This window comes from Enhydra lutris, unplaced genomic scaffold (genome assembly GCF_002288905.1).
Source record: "Enhydra lutris kenyoni isolate GAN:26980312 unplaced genomic scaffold, ASM228890v2 scaffoldscaffold77, whole genome shotgun sequence".
NCBI lineage: Eukaryota > Metazoa > Chordata > Mammalia > Carnivora > Mustelidae > Enhydra > Enhydra lutris.
Window position 1 is genome coordinate 5613824 of NW_019154161.1, and position 20428 is coordinate 5634251.

The window sequence follows — 20428 nt, forward strand, 5'->3', positions numbered from 1 at the left end:
CCCGCTGGGCCGAGGCGGTGGGGCGCGCGGCGCGGGAGCGCCTGGAGGCGGCGGCGCCCGGGGCGCCGGGGGGCCTGGCGGGGCAGCTGGAGGCGCTGCGGGCGCGGCTGCTGGAGGACATGGGCGTGGTGCGGGGCCGCCTGGCGCCCGCCTACCCCGCGGGCCTGGGCGCCTTCGGCGTCTACCTGCGCGGCTACCACGGCGCGCTGGCCGAGTGGCTCGGGGCCGCCGCCCGCCGGAGGCTGCCGCTGACCGACCGCTACGCGCTGCTGCACTGGCACAACCAGGTGTACCCCAGGTGAGGCGGGGCCGGCCGCCCCAGGGTCGCCCAAACCTACCCCCCGCCCCCCCCCAACACACGCTCCCTCAACCCTGGCCTCTTCACTTGCCAAGGACCTTGGAACCGCTGACTCTTCCGTCCTAGAATCCTAAAACCGTTGACCCTCCCGGTCCTCGGCAGGGGTGACATGGACAATCCGCGCCTCCGAGCGCTGTCCACCCTCCCAGTGCTAGAACCTTAGCGACATAGGGCCTTCGGGTTCTAAAATCTCGGCACCCTGTAGTCTGAGAGCCTTAGTGCCGCGGACCTCAGCCTCAGCCCCACTTCCGCCCTTGGACGTGTAGCTCGGCCCCCACCCGCTCCCAGTCCTGGAATCGCGGCACTGGTGATTCGTCCAGATCTAGAACCTTTGCATGGTGGACACTTACACCCCTAGAACCTTAGCACTGTGGACCTTTTCTGTCTTAGAACTCAGTACCATTGCACTCCTGCATCCTTTAACACAGGGATCCTTCCAGTCCTCCGCACCGCGACGTTGACAATCCGCGCATCTGGGCGCTGTCAACCCTTCCCCCCTAGAACCTTAGCGATATCAGTCCTTCTACTTCTAAAACCTCCACACCTCCAGCCCAAGGAGCGCAGCATCCCAACACTCCTACCCTTGGAACCATAGCGCTGGTCACCTTTCCAGTCCTAGAATCTAAGCATCGTGGATCCTTCTTCTAGAAGCCTGGCATTGTCATCTTTCCATTCTTAAAATCTTAGCACCATGGACACTTCCAGCCCTAGAACCTTCACATCATTGACAGTTAGACTCCCAGAATCTTATCAACATTGATCATTGACCCCTCCAGTCTTAGAACCTTAACACCTCCCAGTCTTCCAGACTTAGACTCTATTAACACCAATGGCCCATTCAGTTCTAGAAGCTCAGTGCTTGGACCCCCTCCAGGCCTAGAACCTTCCCATCATTGACATATATACTATTAGAATCCCAGTACCGTTCACCCTTCTGGTCCTAGAATTTAGCACTGTTGATGGTTCTTAACCTAGAATGTTCATACTATTAAACCTTCCAGTCCTAGTACCTTAACACCACTGATTCTTAAATACTAAAACCTTAGCACCAGCATTCTTAAAATCTTGGCATAGTTGACCCTCAGAATTCTAGAACCCTTACACGGCTCTCTCTCTTTAGATCCTAGGGCGTTAGCCCTGTTGATTCTTCCAGTCTTAGAACTGGAGTGTTGACACCTTCAATCCTAGAACCTTAGCACCAATGAGACTTCAAATCCTAAACCTTGGCCCCATCCCCTCTTTAGAGCCTAGAACTTTGATACTGTGGATCCTTCCAGCGTTAGGACTGGAATGCTCCTGGTCCCTTGAATTCTATAACCTTAGCACTTAGAACCTCAGCACCTTTGATGTTCCCAGTCCTAGAATCTTCAAACTGTGGAGGCTTTTTGGATCCTAAAACCTACCCATTTTTGTGGGTAGGGCAGGGAATATGATTAGCCATGACTGGGTCACCTACGCAGTCCGGGGAAAGGGGAGCTGGTCACACCCAAGCCACATGTCGGCAAGGGAGTGGGGTGGGTGGTTCCTCAGAGTCATCCTGTTGTCACTAGAAGAATGGGAAAGCAACAGCTAGTGACATTGACTTCCTAGATTCCCGCTAGGAATATGTGTTAAGGACACTCTCACACCATCTATGAGAGAGGGAGACAGGACAGGGAGTCTGGAGAGCTTCCTGGAATGGGAGGGTGGGAGTAGGAAGATAATGTTTCTGTCTGAGAAGATGCCATGGGCCAAAGCTTGGGGTGTGTATGGGTGGTGGGGGGGGGGGGCTAGGGAGAGGGATGGTATCACACAGGCCGGGTGTGCTGAGGAGCGAGGAGTGAGGGCTGGACCGGGGAGGCCTCCAAGGCCAGGTGAGGTGCTGGGGACAAGGAGCGGAGGTGGAAGGGAACTTCTGTCTGGTGAAGCTGATCATGGCTGAGATCTTGCGTGCCAAACCATCAAGCCTGGACTTGACCCCTGCAAGTCTTACCCGGACACCATTCATCAGGGAGCTGACTCAGAGAGCTGGAGCCAGGGGAGCAACCATTCCAGAGACTTCCTTTGAGGGATGAGCAAAGCCGGTCCCTAGAGAGGAAGGGAGTGGCCCAGGGTCACGAGCACACTGGGTGTGGAGGGGTTCCGTTGTCCAGATCCCCCTCTCACAGACCTCCCTGTCTCTTGTCTCCCACTCCCAGAGAGGTCCTAGGGCTGGTGGACTTGGTAGCCCTAGAGAATGGGGAGCTGGGGCCCCTTCTGTCTCCCGGCACCCTGCGGGGCTTGGAGGACGAATGCGTCACAGACGTTAAGGTACTGGGGGACTTCGGAGCAGGAGGCACTCTGCAGGGAGGGAAGGGTTGTACTGGGGTTGGGGGCCCCTCCTCTCCTCCTTTCCCTACTCCCATTTCCCTTTTCCCTTTGTGGATTCTGAGTTCTGCCCCAAAGACACTGAAAGGTAAGCCCACACGGATCACTTTGGTCTTAGCTTCAGCTCTGTTCTCCCAAGCACCCAGCCAGGCGTAATAGAGCAGCAATAAAGTTTCGATACATTGAGATACTTCAAATCTTAGAGGAAGCGTCAGTCACAGAAGCTCGGCTCACAGTCCCAAAGACCCCCGGAAGGAGAGCATCAGTGCGATCTCTGCACCCAGGCAGGGCAGACAGTCAGCCTGGTTAATAACCAGTCGGCAGAATGGTCCGGCCACAAACACCCAGCCTGGCCACCTATTTGCCAGTCCTGCCTCAGCCAAAGAAGTCCGAACCTTTGTAGCCTGCGAGTCTAGAATCTTAGACTCTGACATACCTACATTCCCAGATTCTCTGAAGGGAACAGGGAACATGCGACCAGAGAATCAGAGACGCGTAAATCTTAGAATCCCAGACCCTTGGAACTGGGCATCACAGAATCTGACTCTTGAACAAATTGTTTTGTAGAAGCTGGGGAGCAGAGCCTTAGGGACCATCAAATAATAAGAGAATAGACCCTCAGACTCTGGCTATCAGATGGAGGAAGCTTAAAACTCCAGACTTTTTTTTTTAATTTAAGATTTTATTTATTTATTTGAGAGAGAGAGAGAGGGTGAACAAGAGAGAGAGGGCAGAGGGTGAAGCGGGCTCTCCGCTGAGCAGGGAGCCTTATGCAGGGATCCCAGGATCACAACCTGAGTGGAAGGCAGACGCTTAACTGACGGAACCACCCAGGTGCCCCAAAACTACAGACTCTTAACATCAAGCTCCAAATCAGGGGCTAGGGATGCAAAGGTTCTGGGGAGGTTTTCTGGTCCAGCCTCCCTCCTCCCCCTAATCTTTGCAAGCTCACAAGTAGAACTGAGATATGCTTGGGGCTAAGGTGTGGGGACCTTGGGGCAGGGGAGGAAAGAAGGGAGAGGCTCCCAGGTGCCCCTGACTCCTGCCTGTCCCCCCACCTTCCCACTGCAGGCTCAGACGCGCGCAGCCCTGCTTCGGGTGCTGCAGGAGAACGAGGAGCACTGGGGAAGCATGGAGGACCGGCCCAGCAGCCTGGCGCAGGATGTGTGCGAGGTAGGGGGTGGGGAAGAGGAAGGAGAATCAGCGGGAACAGTGCCCCGGTGGGAAAGCAGGACCTCCCCACTCCTCACCCCTTCTCCTTGCCATGGACCACACAGCTGCTAGAGGAGCACACGGAGCGAGCACCCCGCATCAGCCAGGAGTTTGGGGAGCGGATGGCCCACTGCTGCCTGGGGGGGGCTGGCAGAATTCCTGCAGAGGTACAGAGGGCCCCGGTGCAGGGGGTGGTGCCGGGGTGCAAGGCTGGTGGGGGCGGCATCAGTACCCAGGATCCAACAGAGAGAGGAGAGATGAAAGGGAACCAAGTCAGGACTGGCAGGGGCGCCTCAGGGAGGATCCCAGGCTTTGCCGGGCTGAGCGCCCAGCAAGAGACCCTCCTCCAGCAGTGCTCCATCTGTCACGCGCCCTCCCCTTCTCCTGTCACCAGCTTCCAGCAGCGGGTGGAACGATTTCACGAGAATCCGGGAGTTCGCGAGCTGCTACCTGACACTTACGTCAGCAGGACCATCTCCCTGGTCAATTGCGGGCCCCCACTGAGGTGAGAGCGCCCAGCGCGTGTGTGCAATAGGGGAGAGGGCCAGTGGTCACGACCAGCTGAACCGGGGTGCCCAGTTCCTAGGCGGGGATCCCAGAGCTGGTCCAGAGCGACAGGCACATGGGGCCTTCGAAGCATAAAACCCTAGGGAGTCCTGGAAAGAACCTCAGCATCACAGAGCCCTAGAATTATGGAGCGATCAGAACATTGGAGTGTTCTAATTATAGGAACCCAGAAGCCAGACTCAAACACTCTAGGAATTAGATTTTTTTTTTTGCCTTTTTATCTTACTCTCCTTTTTTATTAACTTATTTTTCATGCATTTGACAAATCGGGAATGCATTTCCATGGTTCAAAATTGGAGATACAATAGGGCATACAGTGCAAAGCCTCCCTCCTACACGCTCCCCACCATCCTTATTGCTAGGGTCTGCCATATCTTTGCTGGGGTTTTTGATATATTTACCTGTAAATATGTGTAAGTAAGTGTATGCATGCATTTGCATACTTCATGCATATGCATATCTGTACACGTTCATATACATATTTCATATTTCATATGCATATTCCATATATATACACAAGTAAATATATTTCACTGTGTGCATACATAGTCTTCCTTTTCCTTTAAAAAAGAACTCCACACATGGCAGACTACTGAACACATTTTTGTGCCTTTCCCCTTAACAGGCTGGAGACTTTCCCGTTAGCATGTGGAGTTCCCACATTTATTTCCTTGTAAAACCTGAACTGTGTTCCACTGTTTACAAACAGCACATATTTACTGTCCCCAGTGAATGGACAGTTGGTTTCACCCTTTGGCAGAGGAAAAACCTGTCTCACTTGTCAATTCCCAAAAACGTGGGGACTCTCAGGGACCCATACCCAGAAGGGGGCCCGCTGGGATTTTGGAAAGAAAATGCCAAATTGCCCTCAGACCAGCTTACTGTCCTTTCAGAGATGGAGGGTCATCATTAAGAGAAATGAGAAGATGGGCGCTTGGGTAGCTCAGTGGGTTAAAGCCTCTGCCTTCGGCTTAGGTCATGATCCCAGGGTCCTGGGATCCAGCCCTGCATCCATCGGGCTCTCTGCTCAGCGGGGAGCCTGCTTCCCCCTCTCTCTCTGCCTGCCTCTCTGCCTACTTGTGATCTCTTTCTCTGTGTCAAATAAATAAATAAAATCTTAAAAAGAGAGAGAGAGAGAAATGGGAAGGGTAGGATTTTAGAATTAGAAATGTTTTGATGGGGCGCCTGGGTGGCTCAGTGTATAAGCCTCTGCCTTCGGCTCGGGTCATGATCCCAGAGTCCTGGGATCATGCCCTACCTACATCGGGCTCTCTGCTCAGCAGGGAGCCTGCTTCTCCCTCTCTATCTGCCTACTTCTGCCTACTTGTGATTTCTCTCTCTGTCAAATAAATTAATTTAAAAAAAAAACTTAAAATAATAATAATAAAAAAAGAAACGTTTTGAATCCCATTCCTTGGGGCTTCCACACCCCCCCAGCCTCCCAGACATCCCCTGCTGTTGCTTAGCCTCCAGACTCTCCCCAGAGCCCCTGACTTCCCCCAGCAACCCCATCTGACCTGTCAACCCTGTGCCAACGAAATAGAGTCCATTGAAGCCAGGAGAGGGGTCCAGGCAGTTGAGCTGAATATTGGCAGTCCCTGACTTTTGGCTCCTCTGATCCCCACAGGGCTCTGGCGGAGCGCCTGGCCCGGGTGGGGCCCCCCCGAAAGTGAGCCGGCCCGGGAAGCAGCAGGCAGCGCGCTGGACCGTGTGACCCGGCTCTGCCACCGAGTCCTGGCTGACCTGCTGTTCCAGGAGCTTCAGGTGAGTGAGGCGGGGCGCTGGTGGGATGGAGTGGGGGTGCTAGGACAGGGGGCACCCCGCCAACCTGCAGTTCATTTTAGGCTATGACTCAGTGTTCAGGAAGCAGGCATGGGGGCAGGGGGGTAGAGGGTGATGGCCTATTTGGGTTATTTGGGGGGGCAAAGGGGGGTGCAGGAAGGAAGAGAGGGGAGGATATGGTCAAGGGGAGGATGGAGAGCCACCAGCAGAAGGGGCCTTGGGGACTGGGTGGAGCCCCTCCCCACTGAGGCCACCCAGATCCCTGCCCAGCCTCTCCTAGACCTGGAGCCCTATTTACCTCCGGCTCCTGCATGTGCCCAGAGGAGGCCAGGGTCCGGTGGAAGGTGGGTGAGAGTGTTCGGGGAGGGAGGGGGGAGTACCTGGGAATGAGACAGGGCTGTGTGTGTGCTAGTTGCAATGCACGCTCAACCCACATGTTGTACATCTCAGATCACTCAGAACAAGAGCCAAAGTCCTTGTGGGTGAGGGGGGGGAGCCCAAGTCCCTGGATGGTCTGACCCTTCCCTCCCTGACCTCACCTCCTCCCATCTGCCTCCTCACTTACTCCACTCCCGCCCTACCAGTCCCCTCGCTGTTCCCTCACACGACAGACCCAGTCCAGCCCCTCTGCACTCGCTCATCTCTAGGTTTGGGCCCCTCTTCTCCGCCCCCCCCCAGCCATAGCCACATAGCTCCCCCTCTCCCCTCTTTCAAGCCTTGACTCAGATCAGACCTCCTCCCTCCTCCGACCGCCCTAGGTAAAACAGAAGTCCCGAGAGGAGACTCCCTTCCGCCCTGCCTGCTATGTTTTTCTCTAAGCACTTAGGGACACCTGCACTCTGCCATGGCCTTTGCTTTTTTTTTCTTTTCCCCCCCTCCCCCAACTAGCTCCTCCCACCGGAATGTTAGCTTCTCAAGGGCAGGGTTTGTTGGAATGTTTCTAAAATAACTTTTTATTATGGAAAATTTCAAACATACACCAAAGTAGGCAGAATGACAGAATGGCCTCTTGGCAGACGAGCTCCAGCCAGTTATCCACGCCTGGCCAATCTGTTTCACCTTTCCTCCACCCCCCTACCCCCCACCCTCGCCCCCAGATCCCCTACATCCTGCCATCATTCATCAACACTTCAGCCTGCATCTCCAAAAGATAAGAAGTCCTTTTTAAAATGAACATAACCACAGTGCCGCATTCATACCTAACACAGGGAACATACTTCCTTAGGGTCAGCAAATATATATTTATTATAACATATAAAAAGTATGTTATAGATATATATGTTATAATATATATATTTGATATATGTATATGATATATACTATACATTAATAGCAAATATCAGGTGAGGATTCATAGTCCCCTGACCTGCTCATGAGCATCAAATGCTTGGAGTTTTGTTTGTCTTATTCTGTGCTGTGTCCCCCAAGCGTTCTTCTCCATGTGTCCCCAGCCACCCACCCGTAGCTGACCCACACGTAGGGCTCAGAGTGTTTGCTGAATGACTACATGGGTAGGTGTGTGTGTGAACGTGAGCAAGCCAGGGTGGGGGGGGATTATGGGGATGCTGGGCAGTGGGTACAGTCTTTGTTCCCAGCCTGGCTGGGCCGCTTCCAAATAGGGGGACCTGGGGCAAGTTACTTGTCCTCTTGGGGTTTCTGTTTGCTCATCTGGAGAATGGGCACAGAAATTCCAGGCCTCTTGGGAGCAGCTGTGAAGAAGCAATGGGGTCGTGGCTATAGAGTGCTTAGCTGGGTCCCGGACCATGGGTACTGGCTGCTTTCTTCCTAAAAATACAGGGTTTGTAGCAAGAGCGACACTCCCTGAGCCAGGCTCTGCAGCGAGAGCATTGGCTCATTTAATTCACCTGCTTTTCTACAAAAGGCCCCATCCTGGGAGGTTCTGACAGCCGGTTACGTGGGAATGGGAGAGCAGGAAGTGGGTGCGAGGTGGGATAGGACCTGCTTCAGACCCCATGGACGCCGAGCCCGGATATCCCTGGCACCTCACCTTCCCCAGGGTCCACGTAGACTGCAGTGTCTTCCCCTACTGCCCCCAGATCCACCTCAGGGACAGACCCACTGCCTGTCCCAGCTCTTGGATCATGTTCAAGTGCTTCCCTTCCCTCCCCCCACAGAAATCCTAAGAAATCTATTATCTGGGTTGTTCTCTCCCTCCTCACCCCTGTTACTCACTTCTTTCCCCCTTTCCTCTCCTTCCACCCCCCCCACCCCAATTTCTGCCTCAGCCCCACCCCTCCAGAGCATCAAGATCTCCCTAATGTATAAGCCTGGCCCTCTCCGTCGGTTCCCAACCTGCAGTGGCTCCCCAGTGCCCTCAGGAGGAAGCCGGGGCTCCTTACAGCCCTGTGTGCTCCAGACCCACCCGCCCGCTTAGCTCCATCTCCTTGTCCCCTGTTCCAACTTCAGGCGTCTGTGAAACCGAGCAGTTATACAGGACCCCTGCTTGGAAGAGCCCGAGCTTGGTGTGCGACCATGCCCTTGCTGTCTTGAAGTTATTAGTAATTTTGAATAAGGGCCTTCTGTTTTCATTTTGCACTGGGACCCTCAAAATAGATGGTCTTGCCAGCCACACTGACCCTCTTTCTGATCCTCTGACCTGAAAACCCATCTGAAATCCCAGCGGCCTTCACACTGGCTCTTCCGGCTGATGGAGCCACTCCCTCGCACAGCCGACACCTGGCTAACTACCACCATCCTCTGGAATCAGCTCTGGTGTCCCCTCCTCCAGGAAGCCCTCCTTGACTCTGCGCTGACTCAGGCACCCGCTCTTGGCTTCCTAAACTCCTGGATTCCCTCGTCCAGGCCCTGACCACTCTGGGTCCATCTTTGGGGGATGGTCTGTTTCCCTCCGCGGACCGCGCGCCCCGGAAGGGCACAGTACAGCCCTGCAAGTCCAGCCCTCCTCTGTGGAGCTGCTAAGTGGAGAAAGAGGGTGGAAGGGAGGAGAGCTAAAACCATCCCCCCCATACTGCCCCCCCCCCCCAGCCCTACTTCAACAAGCTGATGCGCAGGAAGTGGCTGAACAGCCCGGAGGCCCTGGATGGCATCGTGGGCACGCTGGGCGCTCAGGCCCTGGCACTGCGCAGGATGCAGGACGAGCCCTACCAGGTGTGCGGGTTTGTGGTGGGGGCGGGGGGAGGGCTGGGCGTGAGAGTGGGGAGCCCTGGCGCTCCGCCGGGGGAGACCCCTTCGAGGCGCCGAGCAGCTAGCTCTCTCCGGGTGCGATAGGCGGCGCTCTGCGCGGGGTCTGCGGGGACGCAGGTGCGCGGGTACTGGGGCCTAGGGTGCGGCTCGCACAGGGCCGGGCCCCCTGGGAGGTAGAACTCCTGAGACTGGGGAGAGGGCTAGGACGGGGCATCCTTTGGGAGTCGGCAGGGTGTGTCGGCGAGCCGGTTAGGGGGCAGAGGAAGGTATCATCCAGCGGGACAGTGGTCACCCGTTGGGAGTCGGGAGGGCTGGTGTGGGGGGGGAGGGCCTGGGGACGACGAGGGGGCGCGGCTCCCTGGGGGCAGGGGAGGTTTCCCGCGAGGTGCCCGGGGTGGGCGCCCGGCGGGAGGAGAGCCGGGAGGGCGTCACCGGCGGCTCACCAGCCCTCGCGTCTCCCTCGGTCCGCAGGCGCTGGTGGCCGAGCTGCACCGGCGCGCGCTGGTGGAGTACGTGCGGCCCCTGCTCCGCGGGCGCTTGCGCTGCCGCTCAGCGCGGACCCGCAGCCGAGTGGCCGGGAGGCTCCGGGAGGACGCGGCGCAGCTGCAGCGGCTGTTCCGGCGGCTGGTCAGTGCGGCCCGGGGGCGGGGGGCTCCGAAACTACGCGGAACCTGGGCTCCGGAGAACCCCGGGGCCCGAGAGTTGGGGCGGGGGCTTAGAAAAAGGCCTTACACCCAACTCTCAGTCCCCAGGGACACCTTGATCCTGGCCCTGCACGCCTAAAACTTGGCTTGCTCCGGGGGAGAGCTGGCCCCCGGGCGCAAACCGGCGTTGTGTCCCCTGGGCCTGGGGCTGGGGATTCTGTCAGTTCGGTCCTGCTAAGTGCTTAGGACCCTACCTGGCACGGAGCTCGCACTCCCTAAAACAGGGAGTGTTCTGAGCACAAAGAGACGCTAAACACCCAACAGAAACTCATGATCCTGGCGTTTCCAATTCAAGAATTTAAAACGACTCATTTGCACCCATTTGTAATCAGCAGGACCGGAAGCGCTTCCTTCATCCGCGTTTCCAGGACTTTCTAGTCTGTAGTACTTGGAATCGCGGGGTGGGGGGCGCGAAGGGTGCGTCATTTTATGGAAAAGGCAGGTGGGGGAGACCTCTCGCACAAGTAACCCAGTTACCCCTAAGGGTCACCTTTTGAATACGACCACTAGGTTTGGAGAGATGTCCCGAGCCCCCCGTGATCCGCAAAACTCGGAATAGATACGTTTAGACTGGATTTGCCTCCACATTGCCAAAGCTTCCAGGTCCTTCCAAACCTCTGATCACGGCCTGTCCTCTGCCCGGCTTTACGGAGAGAACAGAGGCCAGGAGGGGTGCGGTTTACGTGAAGGGGGACCTGGGGCCAGAGTGTGAGTCTGGGGCCTTCCCCTGCAGGAGTCCCAGGCCTCGTGGCTGGACGCCGTGGTGCCCCATTTGGCCGAAGTCCTGCAGCTGGAAGACACGCCCAGCATCCAGGTGGAGGTGGGGGTGCTGGTCCGGGACTACCCAGACATCAGGTGAGAGCCCCCCACCCCCCACCGCGCCGGCCTGGCCCTTTGTTGCCCGCGCCGCCGCCAGGCCGAGGACTCCCGGCTTTGGCATCCGTCCTGGCGTTTCCTGCTCTTGGGCGAGGGAGGGAGGTGGCGAGCGTGTCTGACGGCCGTTTCCTGCTGCAACCAGGCCATTATTAATACTATTTCCCTCCTTCTCCTGCCGCCGCCGCCACCAGGGCTCGCAAACAAACAGGCAGTCACAGGAAGCCCAGGGCAGGGGGGGGCGCAGGGCCGGCGGCGGCAGGAAGGGCCGGCCCAGCCGGGGAGCCACGGGGGACACGGGGACACGCACGGGCAAGCGGGGCGCACACGCACTGGGGCAGCGGCAGGCGCCGCTCAGATCCTGGTGGACCATTTCCTCTCCCTGGGACCCTCCCCTCTCCGAGCCTCTCCCAGGGGGGGATAATAGCACTCTTCTCACAGGATTGCTGGGGGAATTCTCCATCCTCAGTTAACACCAGCATTGCCCGCATTATCCACCCGGACAGCAGGAACAAGACCAATGCTGGTTTCTTGAGTCCTTATGTTGGACCTAAGGAAGTTATTTTAGAAAATAATATGCAAGTAAAAGGCAGCACTGTTCTAAGTGCTTAGCATCCTCTTAGGCAGGTGGGAATTAAGCAGATTACCCCAAATGCCACAGCTAGCCAGTGGCCAAGCTGGGACTTGAGTCCCCGGGAGAGGCTGTCTCCAGCTGATGCACCTGATCACTGCCTCCACCCCCCACCTCATCCCCCCCCCCCCCCCCCGCCAAGGTGGATGGTGGTGACAGTCCTTCTGGACTCTTCAGCCTGGAGGACACTCTGTGCTTTTGCGGAGACAAAACTCCACTCTGCCAGGGAGTGAGGCCCCAGCGGGGTTTACGCTCCCGGGTTGAGGAGATGAGGATTCTGGAAGCGAAGCCGGATGGACAGTTCTGGCTCTGGGGTGTGGGGCTCTTTGTCCTTGGGGAGACACAAAGCCCTGAAGTCTTTGGGGGTTGGTGGGAGTCCCAGCCTTTCTCCTGGATAGGGGTTTCTGACTTGGAATCTGCACTTGAATGCAAAGCTCAGTCTGAAAGCTCTCAAGCTTCTGGAGTGGCTCCAAAGCTTTGGAGCCTGTCTGAGCCGGAAGGCTCTTGAGCGCCAGTTTTGGATGAGTATATTTTGGAGCCGTGGTGATTCCAAACCGGGGATGTGGGGACGTGAAGAGCCTGAGCTGCATTTGAAGGAGGGTAGTGAGGGCCCCAGGGCTCTGTCTGAAATGAAAGTTCTGGAAATGACTGTTGGGTTCAGGCTCTTGAGTCAAAATGTGGTTGAGGGTCCTGGGGTGCTGGACCCGCGATCTGTTGCAGAGATGGGCATGAAGGGAAGGCTCGGTTGTGTCAGATTTAAGGTCAAGGGTTGGAAAACAGAGTTTTGAGACAGAGTTTCTGTTTGAGGTGACGCCCCCGCCCCCCCCAAGGTTAACTGGAGTTCTGGAGTGGAACTTTGGTTGAGCACTGGGGATGGGGTGGGAGGGTGAGGTGCGTGTCCCAGGGGAACGAAGGTGCGCTGTCATGGATGGGCTCTAGGTTGAGAGAGTTGGGGTCAGGTTTGGATACGGGCTCTGGAACTGCTGTGGTGGAGAACCTTCCAGACCTGGCCTGGGGACGGGGGAGAGGGGAGAGGAGGGTTCGATGGAAATGTGGCCGAGCCTTCCTGCGCAGCATCTGAGTGGTGGTGGGGGGCTGTTGGAGGTGCAAGTGAAGATGAAGTGGGGGGTGTTGCTGACTTCGGAGCTTAAGCAGGTGTGAAGGGGCCAGAAGGAAGCCCAGAAGCTGTGTGTGCTGATTCGGGGCTGCAGACTGAAGGCTAACCGGGTGCTTAGGAAGCCGCCTGTGCTGGGTGTAGAGGAGAGGGTTCTGGAGTCAGTGATGAGAGGAAGGATTTGGAAATGGCTGGTTAGCGACGTTCTGGGGGGCATGCTGCTAGGAGGAGGGTCTGGGAGGACTAGAAATGGGGAGGGACTAGGGGTTGGGATGGGGGAGGGTACAGGGGAGGGGCTGCTGGTATGGGGAAAGAAGCCGGAAGGGGGCTTTAAAGGGGCTCCAGAGCTAAGGCAGGCTCTGGGACAGATGGGGGCCTGATGAGGTTCACGGAGAACCCCATGCACCTGTCCCTTCCTCTCTCCCCCCAGGCGGAAGCACGTGGCAGCCCTCCTCGACATCCGGGGCTTGCATAACACAGCAGCACGCCAGGAGATCCTGGCCGTGGCCCGGGACCTGGAACTGTCTGAGGGGGGAGCCCTGTCACCCCCTCGGGACCGCGCCTTCTTCTCAGACATCTCCGTGCCCCGCCCACCTTTCTGCCTCAGCCTCCCTCTCTTCCTGGGCCGCCTTCCCCTCTCCAGGGTGGCCAGGCCTGGTTTGGCCTGTCTGCCCCGACTTCGGCCTCTGTCTCCATCACGGCCCCCTACCCAACGCTGAGACTCTCCCAGCCCTCCACCTCAGTGCCCCCCATCTTTGCTGCTGACAAGCCATCCTCCTGTACGGGCTCCCTCTTGACTCCCTGCCTGGGACCACAGACTGCCCCGCTCCCGCCCCGGTGTGTGTGTGGGGGGGGGGATGGAAAGGTCCTCAGAGGTCTTGGCCACCCCTAAACCCCCCAAATAGAAGAGAAACAGGCCGGAGGGAGCAAGGACTTCCCCAAGGCCATGAAGCTCGTTCCCAGCACCAGCTCCCGGCCCAGTGTGCGGTGGCAGGCGTTTTGGAAGGCTCTACAGAAGTATCCCAGGCCCCCCCTTTCCCCTCACCTCAAGGTCTGGCCCCGGTCCAACATATTAAGGAATGTACGATACTTAGAATAAAGAGGTTTCTATTTAACACAAGGAAGGGCTGAGTCCCCAGTGTGTGGGGGAGGAAGGACCGGGGGCAGGGCCCAGGGCCAAGGGCTTCTCACACGCCCGAGGCTGGGCTGGGGTCCAACTCCTGGACAGGGCAGTGGAGGCTGAGGGAGGCCCCGTGGGCCAGAAGCGGGCAAGTTCATCCCCTTTACCCCTCGAGCCCCCCAGGCGCGGGACTCCGGGGCAGGCCCTCAGCCACGCTCGGCCAGGGTCCCACATTTCGTCAATCCTGAAGTGCCTCTCCCTGGTTTCTGGGCTTGGTGGTTCCTCCTTGGCACACCCCACCCCCCTCCATCCATCCTTAGCCGGGAAGCTGTGTCAAGAGAGGAAGGAGGTTGGGGGCAGGGCCGGCGGCATCCAGGGCGCCCTCCTGGGTTGATGCAGGAAAATCTCAGGGTGGGAAAAATTCCAGCCTCTCACCCACAGCCCCGCCGGATTCTGGTCCCCACGGAGACCTTGAGGTCACCTCCCCGATGACCCCTACCCCTCCGGCCTGGTTGGACAGCCTATGATGGATGCTTCCTGGGGGGGTATGTGCGTGCGCGTGTATGTGTGTGTGCGCGTGTGTGTGTGTGTGTTTCCCTGAGAAGTGGGAAGGAGGAGGCAGCCAGCGGTCAGCTCTGGGGCTGGCGTTGGAACCTCACCCACATGTGAACTCAGGAAGGTGGGGACTCAGGACTCTTGGAGCCTCTGGGCTGTGTGACCTTGGGCAGGAAGCTGCCCCTCTCTGGGGAAGCGCTTAACCTCTCTTTCCCCAGGCCAAGGTGAGCCATCTACAGGGTCCACCCTCCTCACTTCCACTGCTAAGAGGACACCTTCAATGTCACTGATGCACAACAGAGGAGAGGCAGAATGAACGACGGGTTGCGGTCTTGTAGGCATTTCACGAAGGACCTGTGGACCTCCGTGCGGCAGTATTCTTCCCAGATGTGGGTCCCCCATTTACAAACAGCTTTATGGAGACAGGATCTGCATGCCAGACCATTCATCCCTTTGAAGGTTCGATTCAGTCGCTCTTGGTATATTTGCCGAGTTGTACCACCATCATCACAGTCAGTGTTAAGAACAGTGTCAGCATCCCCGAAAAGAAACCCTGTACCCCTTAGCCGCCCATCCCCCTCAGGCCCTGGCGACCACTGGTCTACTTTTTGTCTTTGTAGATTTGTCTATTTTGGACATTTCATGTAAGTGGGATCATAGAATACATGTGTGTGTGAGTGCGCGCGCGCGCGCGCGTGTGTGTGTGTGTGTGTGTATGTGTTAAGAACACTTAATATGGGACGAACGCCTGGATGGCACAGTGGGTTAAGCATCCAACTCCTGGTTTCGGCTCAGCTTGTGATCTCAGGGTCTGGGATCGAGCCCCACACTGGGCTCTGCGATTCCCATCAGGTCGGCCGAGATTTTTCTCTCTCTCTTCCCCTCCCACTTGTGCTCGTGCTCCCCCCTCTCTCTAAAATAAATAAAATCTTTTTAAAAAAAGAACACTTAACGTGAGATCTGCCCTCTTAACACATTTTTAAAAAAGATTTATCTGTTTAAGTAATCTCAACACCCAGCGCGGGGCTTGAACTCATGATGCCGAGATCAAGAGTCACACGGACCCGGACTGAGCCGGCCCCTTGTGCCCCGTATTGTTACCCTCAGGCACAGTGTTGCAGGGCGACCTCTGGAGCTCACTCATCTTGTATGACTAACCTTATCTCCACTGAGCGACTCCCCGTACAACCCAGCCCCCACCCGGGAATCACCCTCCTCTCCCCATCTGTGCGTCGGAGAGGTTGAGAGAGCGCACAGGAGTAGAACCAGGCAGAACCTGCCCTTCTGGGACTGGTGGATGTCGCTTAGCCGAAGGTCCTCCAGCTCCGGCCCAATTGTCACAAAGGGTGGGTTAGGATTTCCTTCTCTTCAGCCTGGGAATTCGCCCATTGTGTGGAGAGAACCACATTCTCTTCATCCATTTGGCTGGTGATGGACATGGGGGCGCTTTTCACAGTTTGGCTATTTGTGAATAAACGTGTGTTCTTTTCGCGTCTCTGTTCTTTCAGTAACCATAATGTTTTTGAGGTTCACCCAGCTTCTGACTTGTGTCAGTACGTCCTTCCCTTTTACTGTCGAGTAATATTGGAGGAGGAGGAGGAGGAGGAGGCTGGGGGCGGGGGTGGGGGTGGGGGTGGGGGAGAAGGACGAGGAGAAGGATGAGCTCCTTGAGTGTGTCCCAAATGGAGAACATGGCACTCTCCTCCCGGCCCTGGGAGAAGGAACTGTTTATTTCAGGCAGGAAGCAGACTCGGCTGGTTAGACACCAGCTGCGGGACAGTATGTTAGAGGCGGTGGCCGAGACTTGAACTCCCGTCAGGTAGACTTCAAGAGCTGCCCGCCACTATCCACGAGGCCCCTTGTGTGCCAGGCTCGGTGTGCACCTGATTGTGCCCCGCACCTTGCTTCCTGGTCCCAGGCGACCCTCTCCCACCACTTCCAGGAGATGGATGGTGTCCTCATCCCTGGTGCACCACTGAGGTCCCCAAGCCCTGACAGTCACTGTGTCTAGTCACACAGCCAGGAAGTGGCCAAGCAGCCCTGTCACTGTGGATAAAAAGAGACGAGCCAGCTGGGGAGAAGACTGTTCATAGGGGCCCCTGCCCTATGAAGGTGAGAGTTTTTATGAGGAATGGTGGATAAAATGTGCTCCATGCTTTTTCTGTATCTTGTATGGCAATCCAATTATTTTCTTCCTTATTCTGTTGATGGGATAACTTAGTTGGATGAACTTTTTGACGGTTAATAGATCAGGTGGCCTTCACCTGAACTAAAAACTTTTGTGCATCAAAGGACACTATCAAGAGAGTAAAAAGACAACCCACAGAATGGAAAAGAATATTCAAAAATGGCTTCATGGGGCGCCTGGGTGGCTCAGTGGGTTAGAGCCTCTGCCTTCGGCTTGGGTCATGGTCCCAGGGTCCTGGGATCGAGCCCCACATCGGGCTCTCTGCTCCATGAAGAGCCTGCTTCCTCCTCTCTCTCTGCCTGCCTCTCTGCCTACTTGTGATCTCTCTCTGTCAAATAAATAAATAAAATGTTAAAAAAAAATGGCTTCATGTGATAGGGGATTCACATCCAAGATAGAAAAAGAACTCTGTGGGGCGCTTGGGTGGCTCAGTCAGTTAAGCATCTGATTCTTGATCTCAGCTGAGGTCATGATCTCAGGATTGTGAGTTCAAGCCCCTCGCTGGGCTCCACACTGGGTGTGGAGTCTACCTTAAAAAAAAAAAAAAAGAACTCCTATAACTCAACAACAAAATAACTGATAACCTGATTCAGAAATGGGCAAAGGACTAGAAAAGATATTTCTCTAAAAAATCGTATTTGTTCTACTAAGGCAATCCCTTCAAACAAACCAACAAAAAGACATTTCTTCAAGGAAGACATACAAATGGCCAGTAAGTCCATGAAAAGATGCTTATCGGGGAAATACAAATCAAAAGCCAATGAGATAACCACTTCACGCTCACTGGGATGGCTATTAATTTTGAACAAAAAAATAAAGGATAAAGGGGTGCCTGGGTGGCTCAGTGGGTTAAGGCCTCTGCCTTTGGCTCAGGTCATGATCCCAGGGTCCTGGGATTGAGTCCCGCATGGGGCTCTCTGCTCAGCGGGGAGCCTGTTTCCTCCTCTCTCTCTGCCTGCCTTTCTGCCTACTTGTGATCTCTGTCAAATAAATAAATAAAATCTTAAAAAAAAAAGGAAAAAACAAACAAAAAAATAGAAAAACAAGTGTTGGCAAGGATGTGGAGAAATTGGAACCCATGTGCATTATGGTGGGAATTCAAAATGGTGCAGCCATTACGGAAACTGGTATGGGGGTTCCTTGAGAAGTTTAACAGAGAATCACTGTAAGATCCAGCATTTCCATTTCTAGTTATGTGCTCCCAAAGAACTGAGGGGCTCAAACGTAGTTGGCACACCAACATTCACAGCACCATTACTCACAATGGACAAAAGGTAGAAGCAGTCCGGGTATCCATCAGCAGATGAATGGATAAACAGAATGTGGTATGTCCATACAATGGTATATTATTCCGCCTTAAAACTTAAAATCACGATACACACCACAGCATGGAGGAACTTTAAAAACATCACGCCGAGTGAAATAAGCCAGACACAAAAGGACAAATACTGTTTACAAAAGGATACAAAAGGACAAACACCACCTAGATGTGGGATGTGGAGTAGTCAATTTCATAGAGAAAGAAAGGAGAATAGTGCTTTTCAGGGGCTGGGGGGCAGAAAGGAACAGGGACTTGTGTTTAATGAGTACAGAGTTTCCATTTGGCATAACAAGAAAGTTCTGGGGGAGGATGGTGGGGAAGGCAGCCCAGCACCATGAATGTACTTAACGCCACTGAAATGTGCACTTAAAAATGATGGGGCTATGGGGCACCTGGGTGGCATTAAGCATCTGCCTTCCGCTCAGGGTATGGTCCCAGGGTCCTGGGATCGAGCCCCATGGCAGGCTCCCTGCTTGGTGGGAAGCCTGCTTCTCCTTCTCCCACTCCTCCTGCTTATGTTCCCTCTTTGCCTGGCTCTCTCTCTCAAATAAATAAAAACTTTTTAAAAAAAGAAAGATGGGGGCACCTGGGTGGCTCAGTGGGTTAAACCACTGCCTTCGGCTCAGGTCATGATCCCAGGGTCCTGGGATCGAGTCCCGCATCGGGCTCTCTGCTCAGCAGGGAGCCTGCTTCCCTCTCTCTCTCTCTGCCTGCCTCTGTCTACTGTGATCTCTCTCTGTCAAATAAATAAATAAAATCTTTAAAAAAAAAAAAAAAAGAAAGATGGTGGGGCTGGTCAATTTTATGTGCTGTGTATTTTACCACAATTTTCAAAAAGTTAAAAACTTTAAGAAACTGAAGGCAAAAAACACTTTTCTTGACATTCCAAAGCTTAGAGAATTTATCACCAGCAGACCTGCAAAACAGGAAATGTGACAGAAAGCCCTTCAAGCAGAAGGAAAAAGATACCAGATGGAAATCTGGATCTACACGAAGGAATGAGAAACGCCAGAAATGGTAACTATTTAGTAACCACCAGAAATGGTGGGTAAGTAAGTACACAAGCTGGTTTTTTTGTTTTTGTTTTTTAAGATTTTATTTATTTATTTGACAGAGAGAGACACAGCGAGAGAGGGAACATGAGCAGGGGGAGTGGGAGAGGGAGAAGCAGGCCTCCTGCTGAGCAGGGGGCTGGATGCGGGGCTTCATCCCACAACCCTGGGATCACGACCTGAGCCAAAGGCAGATGCTTAACCAACTGAGCCACCCAGGCGCCCCTCACATCTCTTCAATAGACAACTGATTAAGCAAAATTAATTACAGTGTTGTTGTGGTGTGTATAACATATGTAACAGTAAAATGCATGAAAAGAGCACAAATGTAGAGAGGGGAGACATGCAAAGGTCCTGTTGCAAGGTTCTTATGCCCTATGCGAGTTTTAGCAGATAACCTGAACATAGTCTGTGATAAGTTAATGTTATAACATAAACTCTAAGCAAACACTAAAAGAACAAAACAAAGAGCTATAGCTATTAAACTTAAAAGCATGTGAAATGGTATCATAAAAAAATACTCAATCCAAATAAAAGTGGAAAAAGGGAACAAAGGACCCCATAAGACAGGTTTTTTCTTTAAATCAAGACGACAGATTTATGCCTAACCATACCAATAACTACATTGAACCTAAATTATAGAAACACCCAATTATAAGACAGACCTTGTCAAGCCAGACTGTTATGAACTGTGTGCTGCCTAAGGAGTACACTTTACTTTTTTAGAACATTTTATTTATTCGAGAGAGAAAAAGACTGCACACACAAGATGGGAGTGGGGGGCAGAGGGAGAGGGAGAAGCAGAAGTTGGTTCTTTGAGAAAGTTAATGAAACTGATAGGTTTCTCATTAGATCAAATCAAGAAAATAAATGATAAAATTTTCTAAATTCATGAAGGGAAGAAAGGACATCTCTGCATTTCCCAAAGAAATTAAAAGCATAGAAAAAAGAATATTATGAACAATATTAATGCCAATAATTTGACACATTAGCTGAAAGGGACAAATTCCTTGAAAAATGCAAATTACCAAAACTGACAGAGAAGAACTAGGATATCTCAATAGCCTTTTAACTATTAAAGAAATCAATTAATAGTTAAAAACCTTTCCACAAAGAAAGTATAAGAGGCAGACGGCTGCACAGTTGAATCCTATTAAACATTTCATCAAGATGTCATATCAATCTTACATAAACTCAGAACACAGGAGGAGAGAGTGCTTACCAATTCACTCTACGGGACCAACATTACCTTGAAATCTAAATCAGACAAAAGCATTACAATAAAAGAAAAAAAAAAGAACAAATGTCCCCCAGGAATATAGATATGAAAACCCTTAACAAAATATTAACAGAGCTACTGAAGCAACACATAAAAAGGAAAACACTTGGGCGCCTGGGTGGCTCAGTGGGTTAAAGCCTCTGCCTTCGGCTCAGGTCATG

General features: G+C 54.0%; 1 protein-coding gene across 1 annotated transcript; it reads left to right on the forward strand.

The window, feature by feature from the left end:
- The first annotated feature begins 119 nt into the window (after positions 1–119).
- Positions 120–13485, forward strand: LOC111160813 (exocyst complex component 3 like 2). The gene is given in 12 exon segments (XM_022524169.1): positions 120–298; positions 2536–2647; positions 3776–3877; positions 3982–4056; positions 4058–4083; positions 4311–4421; positions 6111–6138; positions 6140–6247; positions 9272–9394; positions 9902–10057; positions 10868–10989; positions 13183–13485. Coding segments are annotated over 12 exon segments (1431 nt in total). The 3' UTR covers positions 13472–13485.
- The last annotated feature ends 6943 nt before the right edge of the window (positions 13486–20428 follow it).